This window comes from Corella eumyota, chromosome 5 (genome assembly GCF_963082875.1).
Source record: "Corella eumyota chromosome 5, kaCorEumy4.1, whole genome shotgun sequence".
Lineage (NCBI taxonomy): Eukaryota > Metazoa > Chordata > Ascidiacea > Phlebobranchia > Corellidae > Corella > Corella eumyota.
Genome location: NC_137494.1, coordinates 9149609 through 9164156, shown reverse-complemented (window position 1 = coordinate 9164156; position 14548 = coordinate 9149609). Strand labels below are relative to the sequence as shown.

The 14548-nt window shown below is 29.0% G+C and overlaps 2 protein-coding genes across 3 annotated transcripts; both read right to left on the bottom strand.

Annotated features, from left to right (window-relative positions):
• Window positions 1–7: 7 nt before the first annotated feature.
• Window positions 8–3159, bottom strand: LOC145752289 (heparan sulfate glucosamine 3-O-sulfotransferase 1-like). 2 transcript variants are annotated; one of them, XM_082568546.1, is made up of 6 exons: window positions 2981–3159; window positions 2724–2839; window positions 2385–2485; window positions 2002–2171; window positions 1359–1533; window positions 8–991 (listed from the first exon to the last, which is right to left on the bottom strand). In XM_082568546.1, exons 2-6 carry the CDS (start codon window positions 2833–2835, stop codon window positions 434–436), a joined length of 1116 nt encoding a protein of 371 aa, XP_082424672.1. In that variant the 5' UTR covers window positions 2836–2839; window positions 2981–3159; the 3' UTR covers window positions 8–433. The 2 variants fall into 2 exon arrangements, with proteins under 2 accessions (XP_082424672.1, XP_082424674.1); XM_082568548.1 differs by lacking the exon at window positions 2981–3159 and having other exon boundaries at window positions 2724–2968.
• Window positions 3160–4832: 1673 nt separating this feature from the next.
• Window positions 4833–8241, bottom strand: LOC145752727 (serotransferrin-like). Its single transcript, XM_082569054.1, has 8 exons — window positions 7994–8241; window positions 7748–7902; window positions 7514–7610; window positions 7141–7299; window positions 6707–6905; window positions 6225–6326; window positions 5336–5459; window positions 4833–5198 (listed from the first exon to the last, which is right to left on the bottom strand). The coding sequence occupies exons 1-8, from the start codon at window positions 8037–8039 to the stop codon at window positions 5022–5024; spliced, it is 1059 nt and encodes a 352-aa protein (XP_082425180.1). The 5' UTR covers window positions 8040–8241; the 3' UTR covers window positions 4833–5021.
• Window positions 8242–14548: the final 6307 nt, after the last annotated feature.

The following is a 14548-nucleotide window of genomic DNA, read 5'->3' as shown; positions in this document are numbered from 1 at the left end:
CAATAAACATATTATTGCTTGAATTTTTTTTTTAATAGGCTTGCCTTACAGAGGAAAGCTTAAAAACTTTTTATTTGCATAGGCACCTAAGGTAACATGATTATATCGCTACTTCAATTTTTAACAACGAGGTGTTTTTAATTTAAAATAAACTATACACAGTCAACTACATACGTATAAACCATTTGTAATAAACATTAAAAATTGTAAGCAATATAACAAACGTAAGTTGACAAAAGAAACAAACAACATTTTTTTAAATGTATTTTAATGATCCGTTATATAATATAACATGCCTGAAAAAAAAATAGAATGTTGAAAATAGTAAATCGTTTGTTGAAATTGGGATATTTTACTATACTTACCTTGAAAAAAAACACAGTTTTTCCTACTATATTTAAACACAATGCTAGCAATAAAATAAATTCAAACTTTAATCCCAGTTCATTCGATAGCCTAATTGATTATACAATTCTTCATTATGGCATTGGTAAAACTTTTTAAGCGTTTTTTCCATTTCTGGTTTTAATTTAACGACACCGCGTGTTCGATGTTTTGTCTTATCTTCCATGCATTTTGCTTCTCCAGTTCTCCAATCTTTATAACAGAAAAATCCTGTTTTCGGATTTTGAACATAATCTTCGGGTAAAAGAAGTTTAGGAATGTTTAAAAACTTCTGGACCCTTTCGACCAGTTGTCCTGGGTTGGTGGACAGTTCGCCGGCATCAATAACCATTAGATTAGACTGATTATAGGAATTTAGCCATCTTGCCATGTGTAAGTCATATAAACCCGTAGTCAAAATGGTGGAAATGTAGTCGTTGTAATGACTGTTAATAACGCTGGCAGCGTTACTAAATTTAGTTTTCTGATCTTTATGGCAGATCGACAATTGGTTGTAGCGTCGTAAATAATTATGTAAATAAGAGTCTATAGTTTTAAAAAATCCTATTCCGGGCACACTGTCTCTGGAAATGTTATGTAACGCCCACTAAAAATATGAAAAAAAGTTTTGCAATTTTTGTAGCGCCCTTGAGTTATAAACGGCGTGAACTCCTGATGAGACAGCACCTAATCAGTTAATTTTTGGGCAATTGTAAATTATAAAATCCCAAACTGCCACAGGTAACTCAAGACTAAGCCTGGGTAACAGTTACTCTGTTTATGTCGCGCATTCGACCTTTCCACACCAAGGATAAATTTATATACAAAAAAAATTGTTAGAATATAACAGTTATATATAAATCAAACCTGTCAAGCAAATACGTTTATTTTATATGCAGGTTGTTTATCTGAAAAATACTCTTAATCTCGATATTTGCCCTGTAAGTATAAACCTTTATAACATGAACACAAACCTCTTGATAAAAGTCGGAGAGAACTCGCGCAGTAGGCTCACAAAGAACTAAAAGCAATTTCGTTTCAGGGGCATCGGTTATGATTCTTTTTGGTAAATCAAATGGTGGGAAACTAAAATAACTCGGTGTTTTCTCAAATGTGATAACACTTTTTGCAGTGTAGGGCATCATTTCACTGCAAGCAAATGGTATTTTTTTAAACTTAAATAATAGTAAATCTACTTTACAAGAGTAGTACTTAAATACGGAATGCAGAAAGTTGCGGTGTGCTAAAAAATGCGAGGCCGTATGTAAACGACACAAATCGCTGAATGAGGAAAAGGACGGAATTTTCATATCCTTTCCTGATCTTTTTTGCGCTTTATAGTCGATTTCGCATCACCCCAAGGCCTTTAAAGTCAGTTTTGCATCATCCCGCAGCCCTTGAGCTAAATACCGTATTCATCCCGCAGTAAAGTACAAAAATGTCGTTCTGTTCCACATTCCGCGAATTTTTGTTAACGTGTACATACGGTTATTTAAGATTTTAACAAACTTTAACATTCAATCTAATGAAATAACGAAATTTTCTAGCTTGCGCTGTACATTATTTTAATGTCGTATGTACGTTAAAATGTTATACTTTGTTTAAATATAATCTTACATATATTTACTAATGTTCTTCGGGTCGTAGAGATCAGAATCAAAATAATGCATTTCTATATCCCATGGAACTACTATCATCGGATGAGGGCGAAGAAACTCCATGAGCGCATGAGTTCCACATTTTTCCACCCCAATGCCTATTACTCCGGGTAGTTTCTTCGATACAGGCTGTTTACAAAAATAAAAAAAACGTTTCTTTAAATCAATCCAACGTTTTATTTAAGCCTTTATGTAACGCAATAAAAAAATAAGATATAAAAAGCCCATTTTGATAAAGTTTTATTAAATCAGTTAGGTATACAAAAATCAAAGTAAAAGAAAGAATATTTTATGGTTTATGGTTAATGTTGAATAAATCAACTTATTTTAATATATAAGCACCTCATTTTTTAAAGTAGTTTCTATTTTATTCCATATCTCTTCCCTTGATGAAGGTTGTGGCAATTCAGAAGCTGGTTTCTTTTTAATAATAACAACTCGTTCTATAAAATAAATAAAACATTTTGGATTTAAATTTTCTTGGGTAATATTCTGTTCATGAAACATATCGTTAAATATAGAGTAGGTTTTAAGTTTTAGGTTTTAAGTTTGATTTCCGGTGATGATTGCCAAACAAACTATATAGGCCTATTTAACGAGTCGGAAAAAATAAATTTTAATAAACACTAAACAGACTATACCAAATGCTAAAAGACAATGTATGCTATAACGAAAACGCACCTTTTTGTTCAGTTGTATTTAAAAATTGTTGAATTGTGGTGAGTATTATAAGCAATATGACAACGGCCCCTAACTTTGAAGTTGTTTTACATTTAAACATTCGTGTAATCATTTTTCTAAAACGTTAAAATATTCAAGTTCTTAACTAACCGCATTTATGTTAAACTGGCTAACTATTTTCTAGCTTTCTGTTAGTTTGTTAGTAAAAAACATGTAACTAAAATATTTGAAAAAACATACTATTATAACTTGCTTACCTATTATATCTGTTTATGTCTATCCGCCAGCAGACCAGTAAAATTAATATTGCTTTATTCTAAACTATCATCTGACTGAATGCATTTACTTATAAAACCGTTAAATACTGCACAAAAACAGGTTATAGTTAGTTGCATTGTAAGTTTTTTAAAACTACACTTGTTTAAAAAGCGGCCTAGGGCGGTATTTGTTTTTTTTTATGCTCAAATATACGCTTGAGAAAGCATATAAAAAGAGACTGTGACGGGGTATAAAAAAATTAGCGATAAGAAAAAAAACGTTTTTTTGCTATTAGTCATTAAGTTGAAATGTTCACGCTAACTGTTAAGTTTTTTGTAAGTTAAACGTGTTTTACATTAATTACTCTTCTGGATAAATACCAAAATTAATAAAATTCACTCACGACCTGTTTTGTAATGACTATAACATTTAAAAACCTTTCTTAAAAACCTTTTCTAATTAGTTATTTTCTGTATAGTATACTAAATAGTACAAAGTAGGCGATGTAATTTATACTATGTATATAGGTTAATATTATACATTTCATACTAATGTTTTTAAAGGGGAACTCAACAAAAAAATAAGGCTAGCTTATATGTTTTTTTAAACTGTACGTGCAATGTAGAACTATCCTTGGGTAAGCTTATAAACGTTTTTATAATAGTTAAACTTTTATAGAAAACTCGTACGACTTTAAAACAGCTTATGGCCGCATCATAATGTATAGCTAACAAATTCGCGTACAACCCTACGACGTCATAAAGGGTTTGCGGTCGAAGTTCAAAACATCGAATCAGGCTTATCATAGGTCCGAAATTAATGTTTTAAACTTAGTACAGTTTAAAAAAACATATTAGCTGGCCTTATTTTTTTGTTGAGTTCCCATTTTAGGTGTATGATAACGTTGTTAGTTAAGATCCCTAAAGCTTCTAAACTGTAATAATGCGGTTTGATGCAAAATTTTTGTTTTTCAGGTACAAAGAACAAAGTTGGACAAAGTTTTTTTACGCTGAACTGTTAAAACAAATCTCTAGGCTACCGCCACGAATAGCCTAAATACCACAATTGTCTTTTATTAGGTTGGCCTTTACACTTTGCCTAGTGAAACAATCTAGAGAGTGCATTACTGTAAAAACATATGGTGCATAACTGTTTTGGTGGAAAAAATGTACTTAATGCTGGTTTTGTTTTTAAAGCTGGAGCGTTTTGAACAACCTACTAAACGCATGTTTTTAGTTTCTATGCTTTTTAACGATTTTTTTGTAAACAAATCTGTTATCTGTTGAACCATGTGCCAGTTTATTAGTTTACAAGAAGGTTAGGTAAAACAAAAACGGCAGCAAACAAAGAAAAATGTTTTACTGCTTAAAAGTGTATATATGTCTCATCTTAATAAGTTAAGGATTGCAAAATGGTTTAATTTTTATTCGTCGCCGTAATGGGTCGACTAACGAAACTATTGACCTTTTTACATAACAAAGACTTTAATATTATAAAAAACGCAACTTCACTAACAATGTTACATTTACTATAACCCTTTTACCCAAACTCCTTTGCTGCAAAAATAACTTTAAAATTTCTGACAAAAAAATGTTAACGAATAATAGCTTTTAAGTAAAAGTCTATTTGGTCAAATGTTCTTTCGGTTACATACGAATTAGGCAAACTTAATAAATTGTAAGAAAATTATACCACCAGCTTTACTACGGCCACATTTATTTTAAACAACCATTTAATTTCATTAACTAAAATTAAACATTGGATATTTTAAATAAATTAAGATTAATCGGGTGCCAAAACTCAAATTTAAATTCATTATTAGGCTAAAGTTTAACCTAACTTGTAAAGAAAACTACACTTTTTTCAGCATGCATTTGTTTATTGTAAGACTATTTTAATGTTACAAAGGTGCTAATACTTAAAATAATTTTTTAAATATTTTCCATTAAATTCAACAACTTTCATTTTAAAAATTAATATGAGTACAGTGTAAATATACAATGAAGTCTACAATACAAAACACACATTCTTCTGTGCGATTTATTGGCAACTTGGATCATCTCCATTTTTGTTAGTTAGAGCCAGCATATTGCAGTAATACTGGCGACCTAGAAAACTAACAGGGGTCGTTATTCTTGGCAAAAACGAGACAGTTGAAGAGCTCCATAATAGGTTTTTGCCTCGAAATCTAGTGAAGTCATTTCGAGGAATGGTGTTCTACATTCAACACAAATTAATTTATAAATTAGAGCATAAGCGGTGTTATTTATTAAATTTTGCAGGTTAAAAACCAGAATAACAATCACTTTTTTATTTTACATTACTTTTATATTAAAGAATATGTTACAACTTACAAAGGCATGTTGTAAAATGCTAAATGCGCGTGTAGCATTTTGTTCAGGCGTATTGGCTCTCATAACGATAGCGTGTGAGGGCACCCTTCCGAAAGTACACTCTGCCCAACGACTGGGGTGTGCTCTACAAGTAAATAAAAGTTTTATGTAAAGTTAATAGCATTACAAGAATACTATAGTCTTAAATAAATAATTCTAAGATTTAAAAGGGTTAAATCAAACAGCTTTTCTGAAGTTTTTCTGCCACTTTTTTGTATATTACTTTCTCCTCGATGTGGGAAGGTCTAATTCGCGACCTAAACACAGAGTAACATTAGTTACTCCGACCTAGTCGCGAGTTGCCTGTTGCAGTTTGGGATATTATGTGGATTAAGTTCCCTAGTAATTGTGTTGATTTAGTGCTGGCTCAGCAGAAGTTTATACTGTTTGTAGCACCTTACTAAAGGGCGCTACGGCACGAGAGCAGCAGGGGTTAAACCCACGACCTTATGCATGGTGTAGCAGCTTGTAGCCCTTTGACGTAATAAACAGTTTGGCGTCAGGGCTAAATGTTTTAAATCAGCATTTTACACACATAAAAAAGATTTAAAGTCGCGCATATCTATAGAGGATAACAACAACAATGTATTTTTTTTTAGAGGCTAGAATTGTGAATTAAGTTGAGTAAAAAATTCTAATAAATGTACTATTTTAAACCGTTTCCAAGCGCGTTTCAATTTAAAGTAAAAGTGTTTTTAAAGCCGAAATTATTTTTTTAATTAATTAAAAGTAAGTGTTTTTAAAATATAATATTGTAACTGGAAACTCAAATTAACTTATTAACCATGTATGGTATTATGTTTAAAAAATACTAAATAATTGATAAACACAAAGAAATTTTTTGTTTTACCTTTGTAAATTTGGGCAGAGTAAGTCGTAGTTATCCTCTAGATTTTTAGGTACAGTAGTATGTTTTACAAAAGCTACGTCGCCTCGTCCTTCATCCATGCACCTAAAAAAAGTAATACAACTTATTTCAACCTCAATATTTTCGTAGTCCATTATATTTAAACCTACATATTAAATCAATGTTAAAATTGGTCATTGTCGAAATTGTGTAAATGAACTTCTAAAAATAAATTGCACTTATAATATCGTAAAAATGTGTTGAGTTGTAGCGGCCCCTTAGGAACACGTAATTTTGCCTGATAAGAAGTTTGGGCTACAGTTCTATCTTTTATTCTTTTTTGTATTATGTTGTGTTTTATTGCTGACTATACCAATTTATTACTTACTTTATTGTTTTTACTTAACACTATAATAAATTATATTGTTACAATTTATATACACTAAAGAGTCTTAAATATTTTAAAAACGGCAAATTTCTCGCACCTTAAAGCGCCGCTGTAGCCGTAATATAGCTCGTCAGAATCCCTGTCGCATTTATGATCTCCCTGTTCATTTCCATGGCACAAAGCACACCATTTACCAATAAGAGGATTATGATCATCACTGTCAGCTTCGTAACCTGGTAGCATTTCAGTATACGGCGATTTTTTTGCACCAGGCGCGCAGCTCGCTGAAAAACCATCTAAATAAAAAGATACTTGCATGTTTTATATGTTAAAGTTTCGGTTAACGAAGTTAAAAAAAAGTAAAAACAATAGCCTGTCACAGTATATTAAAAATAATTAACATTCGGTACCGAAAAATTATTAACATTTGGCAGCCCTACATTTTAAAGCTGATGCCGAATAATTAACTGCAATCTTGTGTTTAACTTTCTACTGGTAAATGTTTTAAAGGAATTTAAAAAAAAAATTTACCAGGATTAAGATTATTTCTGTACAACCATCCGATTGGCATGTTCCAGCCAGAAGTTTTTCCAACTCCCGTGTGGCATGTTCTTTTTCCATCTAAACTCCTAAGCGTCATTCGTGGTAAATGTCCTTTTCTTACCACCGCAACGGCGAAGTAACTGGCATCTATTTTATAATATATATGAAAAGTATTGTTTTTTACATCTTAAAATAATATTATTTTTTTTTTAAATAACATCATTTTTTTATTGTAAAACCGAATAGCGAAATTGACCTGAAAAATAGAATGATTTAATGTTAACATAATTTTAGCAATTTTGCTAAAACATAATTTATATTAAAGCCTTTTTTGTCAATATTACTATTTTTATTTTTTTACCGCCTGAGCCATGGTCTTCAGCAGCGATAACTGTTATTTTATTTCTGTAATGAAAGATATCACCCCCGTCTAATGCAATAATATCTGCAAATCCATTCTATAAATTTAAACAAAAATTGTTGTGGTAGTTTTAATTAACATACAGTTAAAAAAACATTTATTGAAGTTCCTAATGCAAAACAATTCTCTGTCCAAGTTAATATAACATAAAAAAAAGATTAAAAAATTTATAACCTCAATTGCGTGTATGCAGTTTTCTATAGAATCTGATTCGAAGCAGTTAAAATCGAAAGCCTTTTGTCCATTATTGTCTAACCGTTCTCTAAAATTTTCACACTTTTTCATTTCTGGCACTGACTTGCAACACCATGTCAGAGATGATGAAAATTCTTAATAGAATAAAAAAAATTATACCAAATTACAAACTAAGGTACCTACAAATATATTGTACCTCAAAATTTCCAAACAAATTTTATATACCTGCTAAACTTAAAACAGTGACGAAAAATATTAAGTACTTCAGCATTTTTCTGGTTGATGTTTTCAAAGTTGTAAACTATAAGTCACACCGAAACGGCACCCCCTTATATAATAAAATTTATTTCCTTTCTTTATGCGAACGTGACAAAAGTAATTTTTACTGCCAAATATTTTTCCAAACCTAGTCGATACGCCATTTTTATTTTTTATAGGTTTGTTTTTGAAATTTTTGTTTTTACATAATAAATGCTAAAACTTTAATTTTGTTATTGCACCACGGTGAGATTAAATTTGAATTGACATTTACTTGGCGACATATCACGGAAACAATTTTTAATTTTGTGCTTGGTTCTCATACAATACTGACAAAAATTCAGTTTTGATTTGTGTTTTTACACGGTTTCTGTTATTTTGTCCAAAAATTCAGTTTTGATTTGTGTTTTTACACGGTTTCTGTTATTTTGTCCAAAAATTCAGTTTTGATTTGTGTTTTTACACGGTTTCTGTTATTTTGTCCAAAAATTCAGTTTTGATTTGTGTTTTTACACGGTTTCTGTTATTTTGTCCAAAAATTCAGTTTTGATTTGTGTTTTTACACGGTTTCTGTTATTTTGTCCAAAAATTCAGTTTTGATTTGTGTTTTTACACGGTTTCTGTTATAAGAAAATACCATAAATACCATTAAATACCAGTGCGAAAACATGAGCGAATAATACAATACGTTTCCAAAATTTGTTGGCTTGACATTCGAACGTTTGATAGATGCTCATACCAGGTTTGCAGGCTTGGGCAACTTTTGGTGTATAAACTGCTGGTAACGAGATGGTCAAGCCCCCGAATAAAAGCCACCCTCCTGTCTCTGATAGGTGATGCACGGCAAAAATGCCAAGGGCTTACACGTAATCCATATTTTGGCTGAGAAAGTACGTGATAAAATATTTTAATGAAATTTGATTTTTTAATCCTCTTCTAATTTGTAAAATTAAAATATTAAAAATATTTTAAACAAAATAAGTAAATAACTACAGGTTAGTTTATTTAAAAAAAATTAAAATATTGTAACCATCCTTTTCTAGTTTACTCTAGCTAGGCTGTTATTCGCCTTTAGTCACGTGGGTACACGTTTTCTCTACCACGTGGGCTGTATCACGTAATTGGTTAGTTTAACTGTGTTGCAATTGCAATGTATTGTATATAGTATTTTTGATGTGGGTTAGTGGTACTATAAATAACAATACGGCTTTTATACAAAAGACTACAGGCAAAATCTTTACAATATTGAAAAGTTTTTTTGTAATTTGCCTATAAAATAACTGGTATCAGTTTAAAAAACAAATTTTTGATAAAAATTTATGTTTTTTTACAATTTTTTAGTTTATTTTTTTTTAATTTAATAAAAATCTAGAAAAACTACCATTTTAAAAATTATTTATTAATTATCAAACCTACACCACTTCCTAATTAAACGTGGAAGTCACGTGGTCTTATCTCTTATTTTTTTCAAATTTGCTTATTTTTTTCAAATTTAAAACACAGACGATTCTCTTAATATAAATCCTTAATAGGCTATATGACCCCAAACCAAATTTAAATGTTTTATAATTTTTTTTAGCACTTTGCTATAAAAATAAATTATATTGCTATAATCATTAAACAAAGTTAACATATTTCTAGGCTTTATAATCAATGTTGATTTTGATCAGTTGTATTTTGTTACACAAACTACTCTCTAGGCGTCTGCGTTTTCTCGATAGGAATGTGACGTCATAATTCTAGAGGTAATTGCAAGCACGAGGTGGCATTGTACATATTATAATTTGAAATAAACTAGTCTAGTGAAGTTGTTTTGTTTTATTAAAAAAGTGTTAGGAATATACAACTTAATCAATTTTAGGAATAAAGAATGTGATTTGATTAGTGATACCAATTTGATTATAATAACTTCTTTATCTTGACAGATGTAACTCCAATTTTGTATAACAATCACATGTGTTAGGACTACTTCATTTGAGTATTATGAGCTGTAAAGTTGAATTTGCATTCAACGAAATTAATAAAGCCCCGATAAACACAAAGAGGATTTGTTTATCTTATATCTGAAATAAAACAAGTTTGTTTACTTTTTCCACTTGACTGATTTTAGTTACTTAAGGTTTTGTGCCAATAGAGTGTAGCTTATTTTGGATAAATCCACATCAGCTAACTTTTAATTTTATAAACAAACAGTTTTTGATGTTGATTTGAAATGGGATTGTTATTTATTTGCTGTCAAGCTTTGACGTATTTTTCTTCCCTATTTAAATAATAAGTTTCAATGCTTTTTAACAATAACTTGTTTATCGAATTTGCGGTTTATATTTTACAACTCTTTTCACATGGGAACTTTAACCTCGATTTTCTAGTATTGAATTATTTTTTCAACGATTCATTTCTGCTTTTTATTAAGTGCAATGTTTGTTTTAAAAACAGTCAGGCAATTTCGTTCTGCTGAACGGACGCTACTCAATAAACATGGATTTAGATATTACTTAAATTCAGGGTTTATTTCCGTAAGATTTAGCCAGAATTTTATATTCTTGTATTAACCAACAACTAAGGACAGTTCTTAAAAATTAAAATTAATTAATTAAATCGCTACAAGAGCAAACAATGCTTTTTCTCTACTCGGTAAACCTGCTTTACTTCGTTTAAACCTTTAGTAGTTGTACATTGGTGTTATTCAAAAAACTTTAAATTATAACAACAAAAAATTGTTTTAAATAATTAAGGATGGTAAGGTTAACAACATATAGTTTATTGTAACAGTTTAAAAGTTAGTCGGTAACACGTAAAACATTTAATTGTACACAATTAAAATTAAAATAAAGTGATTTTAATAAATTCTTATTGGCCTAACCAACATTTAAGACAACACAGTTTTAAAATATATTTTGTAGAACAAAAGTCACAGCCTGTTTTTATGTCGTCGAAACAAGTGGAAACTTATGCTATAGACCATATAAAAATGTCAAACAATCAAAGTAACAACAAAAAGAAGGATAGAAATAAAATTAAATAAAAAAATTTTCGTGCTCACTCAAGCGGAACTAATTGGTCACGTGACTAATAAACCTTGATTAGATACCATGAATCGTAAAACAAAAACTTTTTTTATTGGTGACGTGAATTACAAATTTTTTTAAACAAATTATACGTAAATCGTCTCCCGAATATAATCAACGTTGATTAGTCACGTGACCATTTAGTTCTGCTTGAGTGAGCACGAACAAATTTTTAAAAAAACTTTACTTCTTTACCTTTGGGAATCGAACCCGCTACTACCTAGCTTGAAGTCTGTCGACTAACGGCGTAGGCTTACGGGGGTGCTGTAAGGTAATACATTTTAAAGAGTACATTATTTGTAACTAAAAATTTTTATAATAAAAATCATTTATTTTGAAGATGAATGGCAACATTAGAAACCGAAATCAAGCAACTGGGTTGGAAAGCAAGCGCCTTATCAACTAAGCCACCGCGCATGTACGCTGTACTTTGCATTTTTGCATAGATCATAACAAAATGTTACAACCAATGTAAAAAAACAATTTTAGATGGTATTTTTAATGAAATAAAGAATAATAAAAGAGTAGAGCACAAAAACTGTGGTCTTCCCCTTGTTTGTATCTTGTTTCATTTGTTCTAAGATTGCTCCAAGCCGTAACCTCGGTATAGTTTTAGATGTTAATTTTTTTTGCTAAATAATTAAAGTTTAAAAAAATTAATTAAAGAAATTATTTCGTTTTATGTTATTATGTAAAAACATAATAAACGACTTTAACAAAAAGAAAAAGGGCAAGAAATGCACAAAACCTTAAAAAACAAAAACCAGTCAAGTGTAAAATGTAAACAATATTTTGTGTTTTGATTATAAATATCATAACATGGATTTAGTAAACTTTCACGTAACACGTTAAATAAACCACAATCATTCTGCAATAAGGTTTACATAAATGGGTAAAATAAAACTTTAAAGTAACAACAACTAATGTTTTGTAAATAGCTTGTAAAAAAAATATGTTTTGTAAATATAAAATTTTAGGTTCTCAGATTTCATTAATTTTTAATAAAAGTGTCATAACTTTTATGAATATTAATATTGTCGAAAAATATTTTGTAAACACGTTGATTGGACCTGTGCAGTTCTAACAGAACAATTACTTTTTAATTTAAATTTTTTTATTTTTTTTGTATGCAATATCATTGGACAAAAATATCACGTGACCTAATTAAACCAAAAATAAAAACTTGCTCAAACTTTTGTTCTAATAAAAATTTTTGCAAAATGTTTTATCTCAAATGTTAGTTACGACAATGCGAGTCTAATAAAATATAAAATTTTAGGTTTCGAGATTTCAAAATTTTTTAATTAAAGTGTCATAACTTTTATGAATATTAATATTTAAAAAAAATATTTTGTAAACACGTTAATTGGACCTGTGCAGTTCTAACAGGACAATTATTTTTCGGTTTAAAATTTTAATTTTTTTAAAAAAATTTATATGCAATAACATTGGCCAAAAATATTATGTGACCTAATTAAAAAAAAATAAAAATTGGCTTTAACTTTTGTTTTACTTAAAATTTTTGCAAAATCATTTATCTTGAATGTTAGTTAGGCCAATGCACGTCTAATAAAATATAAAATTTTAGGTTTTGAGATTTTATCAATTTTTAATAAAATTGTCATAACTTTTATGAATATCATTACTAAAAAAATATATTTTGTAAACTCGTTATTTCATTGGCCGAAAACATCAATTAAACCCAAAATAAAAATTAGCTCAAACTTTTTTTCTACTGAAAATTTTTGCAAAATCTTTTATCCTAAATGTTAGTTACGCCAATGCGCGTCTAATAAAATATAACATTTTAGTTTTTGAGATTTCATTAATTTTTATAAAAGTGTCATAACTTTTTAAAAAAATACATTATACTAAATTTTTAATGCTTAATATCGAACATTAATTTTTATAGAACTAGAATTTAAATATAATAAACAAACAAAAGTTAAATTTTTAGGCTATTCTTGAGTTATTAATGTTATAGTAAATATTTAATCAAAATTTGAAAACCTAATAACGATTTTTAAATTTTAATATATAAACAAGCAATTAGTAATTAGTGATAATTAAATTTTAAGAATAAAAGAATTGGAAAACAATTAAATTATAAACAACATAGCAAAATTCAGAACTTATATACACAAGATCAAAAGTGATTCTATTTCAAAATTCGGATGAGTAAGAATAAAAATATTGACTATAACAATATGTTTCGAAATCTAAGATTTCGAACCATAAAAATAAATAAAATGACAATAACAATATGTTTTAAAATCTAAGATTTTGAACCATAATTAAATAGTTACTATATATACTAAATAAATAATGTTGAATATTAAAACTATCTTTTCAATATGTTTACTCTTTAAATATTAAAATCATTTAAAGGCATTTAACTTAGTTTTAATGTTAGTGTATACTGTATAACAGCAAGCCAACTCTGTATTTAACCTAACTAACCCTTCTACATTTTTATCAATTCTAACCAAATAAAATTATTTTTTGTTTCTGCATGGTGTCGCTAATGAGGTAATAAAGTAAAAATAAAAAAAAATTACGCAAGATTTAAAGTTGTTTTTTTTATGTATTTTCTGTTTCCTAATAGTAATAATAAAATTTTAACAATTTATAAATAAATATGTTGGTACAGTAATCAGAATTTTAGTTTACTTTTAAATATTTTTGTTTTTTAAACTATAAAATAACTCCTTTTTATCTACATATATTTTTTAAAACTTTTTTAATTTGAAAATGTTTTAAGATTTCTAATATTAACAAATAAGAATTTTTAATAATATACCGTAACCCAATTAAACAAGCAAATAAAGATGGGTAGCTTTATGGATTCAACCTTTGGATACTCTCATGTACAAGAAACCTTTGTAGCCAGAAATATATCTAACATTAACTTAGTCGTCATTGCGGAATGCATTATAAAGCCTTCATTAAACACGATACCGAGCAGTAATTGTTTGCATTTCATCTGGTTGATGGCGAAATAAGAACAGATTGTCAAACATTCTGCGTCAATAAAGGCCGACTTGCTGCATGTGAGTGTAAACAAAGGTTAACAACTCGCAAGGCTGGTACGACTACCCGTAAAAGCTTGCCTTTAAATGTCTTTACCACCGTTGCAAACCATTGGAAAATACCATTCACGTAACAAGGGTGGTAAAATTGTTGCGAGATTTAAAAAAAACGTTTAAAAGCGCCCTTATGGATGTAAAAATGGCTAAAATTAATTTTTATATTCAATTTAATGTTTTATGCATGGTTTGAATATTTTTTAGTGCACTAATATAACTCAGAATAAAATGCGATTATTTTTTTAACCTTATTTAATAATGGTTAATTCCAGTAAACAATCTTTTAATGCAGAAGATCGCTCCTTGTTTGTCTTACAGTCGTTACTGGCTACCAGTCCGGACAAGAACTTAAGTTACCGCGATCGTCG